Genomic DNA, 8,633 nt, shown 5'->3' with positions numbered 1-8,633 from the left:
CACACACACACACACACACACACACACACACACACACACACACACACTTATTTACTTTGTGGTGGTAGCGGGGCCAGCAAGACACGTACCTTTCGGTTCTGGAGGAGGCATCAGACCTAGCCTGACCTTCTCCTGTAGTTCTTTTTGTGCTTCTCTCCTTGTTTGCCTCCGAAGTTTCTTTTGCTCCTTCTTTGTAAGATATACACCCAGGGTGACTGGTGTGTCATTGTCAACTGTTAGAAAGAAAAATGAGTTACCAAAGCATTAATTATAGAGGGATTTAGCCGAGTATCCATGTCTTAGAACAAACATTAACTACCAACAATTTGAGGGAAGAGGCTGACATACGATCTTGCTTTGTAGCCCAGGCCAGCCTTGTACTCAAAGTCCTACTGCTTCTACCTCAAAATTGCTGGAATTAAAGACATTCACTAACTGTAACTGACCTGTCTGTTATTTTTAAGTAATGAGAGAGATAATATTGTTGTTTATCTAAGTCAAAGTATGATCTCTCTGGCTGGAGAGATGGCTCAGAAGTTAAGAGCACTGACTGCTCTTCCAGAGGTCCTGAGTTCAACTCCAAGGAACCACATGGTGGCTCACAACTACCTATAATGAAATCTAGTGCCCTCTTCTGGCATGCAGGTGTACATGCAAACACAACATTGCATACATAATAAATAAATAAACCTTAAAAAAAAAAAAAAAGAGAATACTTTCTAAGAAAAAAGTATCTCATAATTTTCTAAGTTGTTTTTCTATAAGAACTGAATACTTTCACCACATGCAATGTGCAAATAGTAGCACTGGGTATGGACTAGAACTAAATGCAGATCCTACTTTCTATATTTTCTGTTCTATGGAATACAATTTGAAAACCATTAACCTATATAATAAATTTTCTTTTGGCAATGAAGCTATGCTAACCACTATACAAGCAATGACTCCGTTTTAGTACAGAACTAGGGGAAATGTGCTGGCAGGAGAGATGGCTCATTGGTTAAGAATACTTAACTGCTCTTTTAGAGGAACTGAATTCAATTCATATCACCCATATCAAGCAGTACACAAATGCCTGCAAACTCCAGTTCTGGGGGATCTGACTTCCAAAAGCATCTGTGTGTGTGTGTGTGTGTGTGTGTGTGTGTGTGTGTGTGAGAGAGAGAGAGAGAGAGAGAGAGAGAGAGAGATACATAGCAGCGAACTAAATGCTAACAGACTCTGGTATTGCCATTGCTATGGAGCAAGGTCCTGTCTCAATGTGGTGTAAAAATTGTCCTCCATCATCTCTGATTGGTCAATACAGAGCTGAAGAGCCTATAGTGGGCAGAAGAGTTAAGGTGGGACTTGCAATCCCAGTGTGTGTGTGTGGGGGGTCCCAGGTGGTGCAGAGAGACAGAGAGACAGGAACAGAATCAGAGATGAGGGGGTCACAGGGGCATAAGGAGGGAGTCCCCATAGGGACAAGGACGAAGGAGTGGCCAGGGCAAGATTAGGGGACAGGTAAAAGGGTGTGTGGCTGGGAAATAATCTATACAAGAATAGACAGGTTAGAATAGATGAGACTCTGGACAGCTATAGTGCTTTGAAGCTTATTAATAAATGTAATAGGTCTCTGTCTCATTATTTGGGAGCTAGAGCAGGCATACAAAAAAACTTCAATTGAACACGAATTAGCACACATCTCCCATTTTTCAGTGCCTTGGGTTAGAGATCTTTGGATTTCCAATAGACTCTTTACCACTCCACACACCCTTACCCTACCCAGGCAAAGGAACAAACACTTATGCTTACATTCAATAACAAACAGCACAAGCAGCCTGGAGGTGTAGCGCACGCCTGTGATCCCAGCGCTCAGGGAGGCAGAGGCAGGTGGATCTCTGAGTTCAAGACCAGCCTGGTCTACACAGTAAGTTCCAGGACAGCCAGAGCTAAAAAAACAAAGCAAAACAAAACACAAAACCACACAACAAAAACAAAAACCAAACAACCCAAACAAAAACCATAAAAAACAAAAAACAAACAAACAAACAAACAAAAAACAATAGCATAAGTAATAAAATGGCGCCTCTAAAGGACATCTGAGTTAGTCAGATTTTGTTGCTAACAATGCTAATAGGCAGCAAGGTAAAAGTATGGGGCCTGACAGTGCACGCCTTTAACCCTAACACTCAGGAAGCAGAGGCAGGAAGGTCTCCAAAAGTTCAAGAGTAGCACTGTCTACTGGTGAGCTCCAGGCCATTAAAGCTACACAGTGAGGTTCTTTCTCAAACAAATAAACTAATAAAGCGAGCCTTTAATCCCAGCACTCAGGGAGGCAGACGCAGGTGAGTTTGAGGCCAACCTGGTCTACAAAACTGAGTCCAGAACAGCCAAGGCTACATAGAGAAACCCTGTCTTGGGGAAAAAAAAATTAAAAATATATAAATAAATATTAAAAGCAACAAGAAAATGAAGACGGGCAGTTTGTTTTTTTTTTTTTTTAACTTTTATTTACATTTCTTTTTTACAGTTTGTTTGGTTTCATAGATTCTGCTGATAGATCTTTTTGTTATTTTGTCTTTTTCTTTTTTCTTTATTCAGAGCTCGGGACCGAACCCGAGTCTTGTGCTTGCTAGGCAAGGGCTTTACCACTGAACTAAATCCCCAACCGACAGGGGCAGTTTTTAATGGTGGTGTAACATGACAAGAGTTCAAACTTATGATATCCATCAGTGGGGCCTAATGATCTCAATGTTGCCCACTAGCCACTGGCTGGCTATACCATTCAACTTAATTATAAGTTGAAAAACTACAAAGGGCTGGAGAGATGGCTCAGTGGTTAAGAGCATGGGCAATTCTTCCAGAGGACCCAGGTTCAATTCCCAGCACCCACATGGCAGCTCACAACTGTCTGCAACTCCAGTTCCAGGGAATCTGACATAGACACACATGCAGGCAAAACAGCAATTCAAATAAAATACAAAATAAGAAATTAAGCCAGGCATGGTGGTATATGCTTGCAATTCGGGCACCTACAGAGGCAGAGGCAGGTGGATCTCTGTTAGTTCAAGGCCAGCCAGCCTGGTCTACAAAGTTCTAGGACACAAAGAAACTGTGCCTCAAAAAAACAATAAACAAACAAATAAATAAATAAATAAAAACACAAGGCCTTCAGTTTTCCTAATTCAGTTGTTTTTAAATGCTAACAACCACATGTGGCTATAGGCAGAAAGCACAGGCAGATTTTCATGCCCTCTGTATGAAGTTCTCTTGGCTACTGCTGCTCTAGAACCTTGGCTGGATAATCTATATGTTACCTGGCGGGTTAAGCTGGGCTGGATGTTCAACAAGATTTGTGATTCCAAAATAATCTTCTCTCTTGGGATTTTCCTCTGTACTAAAATTGGAGGAAGAAGAGAAAACAAGATATGTGGGTAGAGATGATATCAAGAGTACCCTAGAAACACAACGAAAACATCCATTCTCTATGTATTCTACTGTATTCATTAAGTACTACCTATACTATCTACTTAGGTAATATATAATTTTCAAACTGAGAAAATAGGGTTTCATAAAAGTTGGACATGTTGCTACATGGTGGCACACATCCATACACATGCAGGGTATCGGGCAAAATGCTCATAAACAATAAAAATAAATCTTAAAAAAGCTGAGTGTAGTGGCATACAACTGAAATCCCAGCACTCCTACAAGGTGGGAACGGAAAGAAGAGAATTGGCTGGCAAAATCCTATGTGTAACACACTGGAGGAGACAAGAGAGACCCTGACTCAACAATGTGGAAGTAAAATGGACTCCCAAAAGTGTCCTCTGACCTCTACACATACAGTGGCCATGTACGCACCTGCACCTACACGCACGAGAGCACACCCACCCACCTCTAAATAAACTTAAAGGGAAAAAGGGCAAGGATACACTTTGTCTTTTTTCCCTAGCTCTACAAATGGATTGTCACAAACATGTAAAAAATACAAAATACATAGAAGAACTCTAAGTGTTCTGCAGACTCACTTTTGTATTATTTGTCTCCGATTCTAGTACACTAACCCCAAAAGCTAAAAATAACTCATGATAGTTTGAAAATATGTTTGTGCAGTTATCTATTTCCTTTGGATTTATTTAAGGTGTATGTATCATCTCTCTAGGAGTAACTAACAAACTCACAGGTCAAAGCCATTGGGTATGATGTAAGAGTCCCACCACTCGATTTCAGGGATATCGCCTTCCTTTAGCTCCTTTTTAGGAGCAATGAGGGCAAGTCTAGTTGAAGTATGAATGCCTGTTTTTCTAGCAGCCTGTGAAATCTCTGCTTGCAGCTTTTCCAATTGAGCCTAAAAGCAAGATAAAACAAGACCAGGGTAAGTTGGAACAAAGGAATGTCACAGAGTCATAAGCTTCACAATACCCCTCATTAAAGCCCTTATACCTAATGCATCGGATTTACAAATTCTGAGAGATCAGAGGAACTTTGCTCTGTTCTATTTTTTACTCAGGTTTACTTAATGGCCTCACTTTCTCTCTCTTCCTTCACTCCATACTGTGTTTGCAGTAGACATGCATTAGTGGAATTCTATGAAAACCTCATCTTGAGAAGACAAAAAGGTCAACTTAACTAACTCTAGTCAATCCAACTCTTCCTAATACATGGATTTTCTGTAGTAAATTTTAACATCAGGCTATCTTTCATCAAAAGAAATCAAGACAATGGTTCTGAACTGTTTTCCTCAACTGTCAGCATGTAGTAGTCAGAAAGAGAAATCTAGCAAATGCCAATTGTTCTAAAAATAGAGCACATAAGCCAATTATCATTGTTTTAAACTATGTATTTAATTTCAAAAATATGGACCTGACACAGTGCCAGCTTAACTTCTAAGTTACCTTTGTCCGCAAACGTTGAGCAATCTTTTCAAATTTGCCCTTGTCATGAAATTTAAAAGTGCGTCTTTGGCGCTGGGAAGGGGCAATTGAGACTCGGGGGTCAAAAAAGGTGTTAGATTCCATATCTTCTGATGGTTTTTCTTTTAACTGCTGCTTGAACTGTTCTCTCTTTACTGCTCGAATATTTGCTTTGAGGGTGGGCATTCGGTGTGTCAGCTCAATCTCCTTGCCTGTTGCATCTACCGTTCGACCTTGCTCATCCAGGATCAGTGGTGTAGGCTTAGTCTGATCTTTTAACTCTACTTTCCTGCAAAAAACACCCCACAAAGAAATAAATCCTACATGGAGCATTAAAGCAAAACTCAACAGAAAACAGAAGAAACCAAACCTCACAAGCACAAGTGTATAAAGTAACTTTAGGGAAGGCAACCGCATTATTCATTCATTCATTCATTTATTTAATTTTTACTTTATATGCATTGGTATGAGGGTGTCAGACTACCTAGAACTGGAGTTAGACAGTTGTGAGCTGCCATGTGGGTGCTGGGAGTTGAACCCTCGTCTGTTTGGAAGAGCAGACAGTGCTCTTAACCACTGAGCCATCGCTCCAGCCCCCTCATTAGGGTTTAATAAAATCTGGATTTAAAAGATGAAAGTAGGGGCAGTGAAGAGATGACTCAGTTGAGAATACTTGCTGCTCTAGCAGAGGACCTGATTTTGGTTTCCGGCACCCACTCTGTAACTTGAGCTTCAGAGAATCCTGTGCCCTCTTGGAACCTCTGAGAACACCAGTTAACCATGTGCTACACAAATACACATGTAGGCAAAATACTTATACACATAAGTTAAATAAATCTCAAAACAGCAGCAGCAAAAAAACAAATAAAACAACAACAAAAAAATACACCCAAAAAAACCAAAAACAAAACCCAACAACATAAGTTAGTTCAGTTTTCTTAGCTAAGAATGAATATAAAATATCACCCTAGGCTGGGAATATATCTCAGTATCAGAGCATTTGCACAGCATATTCAAGTTCATGGGCTCCCACAGAAATATATCAAATTGAGTATTTAGATACAGTGCACAATCAAATGAAATTGTAAGATCATGTTGAGAAGAATGTTATCTTTTTCATATTTTGGTTTTCAAGGCAGTGTCTCTCGGTAGCCTGGCTGTTCTGGAACGCGCTCTGCAGCCCAGGCTGGCCTCAAACTCAGAGAGCCCCTGCCTCTGCCTCCCGAGTGCTGAGACTAGCGCCATGTGTTGGCACTGCCCAGCCATTATCAAATCTTATTCTCGAATTATTTTATTTTTAATTTATTTTCAGGTCTTCTGGACCTGGACTTATAGACAACCACCTGTGGTTGGTGGGAACCAAACCCTGGCCCTCTGGAATAGCACCAAGTGCTCTTAACTGCTAAGCCACCTTTCATGCCCCCCCCAACCTGTGTTGTTATTTCCTGTATATTGGTGTGTTACCTAAATGTATGTCTGTGTGAAGGGGTTAGATCTCTCAGTTACAGACAATTGTGAGCCACTATGTGGATACTAGGAATTGAACCTCAGTCCTTTGGAAGAGCAGTCAGTGCTTTTAATCACCGAGCCAGCTTGGCTCTCTCCACTTTTGTGGTGGTGGTGGTGAGACTGGGGATTGAGAGCCCAAGACTTCCCGAAAGCCAGACAAATAAATGTTCCACTACTGGGATCTATGGGCTACACTTCTACCATCTGCTCCTAAATTCCTGAATCAGTCTTAGGATGGCAAACCAGTAGCAAAACAGACAGGGTCTTGCTATGTAGTCCCAGCTTGCCTAAAACCTGCTCTATAGAAAGGCCAGACCATATAGACCTCTCTATTCCTGCCTCTCCCTCCTGAGTAAGAGAGTTGCAGATGCAGCACGTGTCTCACATGTCCAGTATTTGGTCTCACTCAATATGGTTCAATGGCTAAAGCTTCAGTGGTAAGCCCAAAAATCTGGTTCTAGTCTTAGCCTCATTAATAGGTGAAGACAACAAACTCCACAACAAAGCCAAAACTAAATGTAACTGTTATTTAGGTCATATATTAAAAACATAGAACTATAGCTGGGATGGCAGCCCATGTCTCTAATCCCAGAACTCAGGAGATAAGATGAGTTCCAGGATAGGCCAGGGCTACAGAGAGAAGCCCTGCCTTGAAAAAACAAACAAACAAACAAGCAAAAATCCAACACAAAGAGAACTGTAAGAAATTATTTAATGTTCTTTGAGGAAAGAACAGGTCCAGAGAACTCAGAAGTGGTAAGATTGTGTGAAAGATACTCACGGTGGAGCTATGCCCATGGCATGGAGATTAGCCAGGCCCACCATGTTGGCATTGCCAATAAGCCCTGGCTTCAAAGCCAGCTGGGCCTGGATTCGGGCTTGCAGTTCTGCTGCTTTCCTTGCCTTCTCAATGGCATCATTCATAAAAGTAGCGGCCTGGGAGGGCTGAATAGTGTTGCCAATTGGAAGTCGTTCTGGTTGGGAAGAAGAAGGTGTCTTTGGCTGTAAGACAGAGATTTAAAGAAATCCAAGGATTTGAGATAGATAGGCATACAGATACACACACCATGGCAGATTATGGTAGATAACTGTGGCACTTTCTGGAATCTCATGTGAATGAATGACAACAAATTTTGTGCTAAATATTTTTTTTTAGAGTAATCTGAGCACAATACCTGAGGTGTAGGGGGGCTAATGAAGCTCAGTTGTTTTTTCCTTTCCTCAATTTGTCGTGTTGCTGCTTCCATCATCTGTTTGATCTGCTCTCCAAAGAAAAAAATTGGAAAACATTAATTTCTCTCGTAAATGTTCCTAACTGAAAAAGCATTCATTTCTAGAGACCTAGAAGTCTGTGAATGTCTCCACGATACATATATTACCCTCATCATAGACAAGAAAATCTAGTAAAAATAAGCTTATCTTCTAAAACACTACAATTTTCAATCTTTCTCCCCCAAGATAGGACAGGTCTATCAAGTAGTATTCACTACGGAGATTGAGAGTCAGACAATATGAGTGCCACTTTCTGCCTGTATAAATATCTTAACTTCCAGGGGAGTGTGGACCCAGGAGGAGTTTAGGGAAAGGGCTACAATTGGGAAATAAAATGAATAAATTGTAAAAAACTAAACAAAAACAACTTAGCCTCTAAGAATCTAAAAAGGGGGAAAGCATTAAATGTATGCTTCTTAACAAAGTGCTACACTAATGGGGGGAGGATTGGAGAGATGGTTCAGAGTTAAAGTACCAAGCTTTCTTACAGAGGACCTGAGTTCAGTTCCCAGCACCCACATGGTGGCTTTCAACCATCTCTAACTATTCTAGGAAATCTGACTCCTCTAACAGGCTCCTGGCACATGTACATACTCAGGTATATACACATAAAATAAATATATATTATGTTTAAAAATCATGTTTATCAGCCAGGCATGGTGGCACACACCTTTAATCTCAGCACTTAGGAGGCAGCCAGATTTCTGTGAGTCTGAGGCCAGCCTGGTCTACACACAGTGAATCGCAGGACAGCCAGGGCTAAATAGTGAGACCTTGTCTCAAAAAACGGTATCAATCATGCTATGAGCCCCTGACTTCCTAGTATAGGAAACCGTGGGCAACAGTGCAGGCCTCTTTAGGGGTGTTTCCCATAAACCCTTGTGGTGTCCTTATAAGAAGTTCAGAAAAAAGCTCTAAGGATATAGTCAAGGTGAGTGCTATCATTTCATTTAA

At 41.0% G+C, this 8,633-nt stretch overlaps 1 protein-coding gene across 3 annotated transcripts in view; it reads right to left on the bottom strand.

The window, feature by feature from the left end:
• The window catches only part of Prpf3 (pre-mRNA processing factor 3), a 25,212-nt gene that overhangs the window by 8,399 nt on the left and 8,180 nt on the right, over positions 1–8,633 (bottom strand). For all 3 annotated transcript variants that reach the window (XM_055603722.1, XM_055603723.1, XM_055603724.1), the window contains 6 exons: positions 7,583–7,666; positions 7,189–7,409; positions 4,881–5,187; positions 4,167–4,333; positions 3,300–3,379; positions 90–233 (listed from right to left, as the gene is read on the bottom strand). In XM_055603722.1, the coding sequence (XP_055459697.1) occupies positions 90–233; positions 3,300–3,379; positions 4,167–4,333; positions 4,881–5,187; positions 7,189–7,409; positions 7,583–7,666 (1,003 nt within the window). The remainder of the gene's footprint in view (positions 1–89; positions 234–3,299; positions 3,380–4,166; positions 4,334–4,880; positions 5,188–7,188; positions 7,410–7,582; positions 7,667–8,633) is intronic.

This window comes from Psammomys obesus, unplaced genomic scaffold (genome assembly GCF_907164565.1).
Source record: "Psammomys obesus unplaced genomic scaffold, mPsaObe1.curated_primary_1811, whole genome shotgun sequence".
In the NCBI taxonomy this organism is placed as follows: domain Eukaryota; kingdom Metazoa; phylum Chordata; class Mammalia; order Rodentia; family Muridae; genus Psammomys; species Psammomys obesus.
The sequence above is the reverse complement of the archived record's forward strand: the minus strand, read 5'-3'. Positions and strand labels throughout refer to the sequence as shown.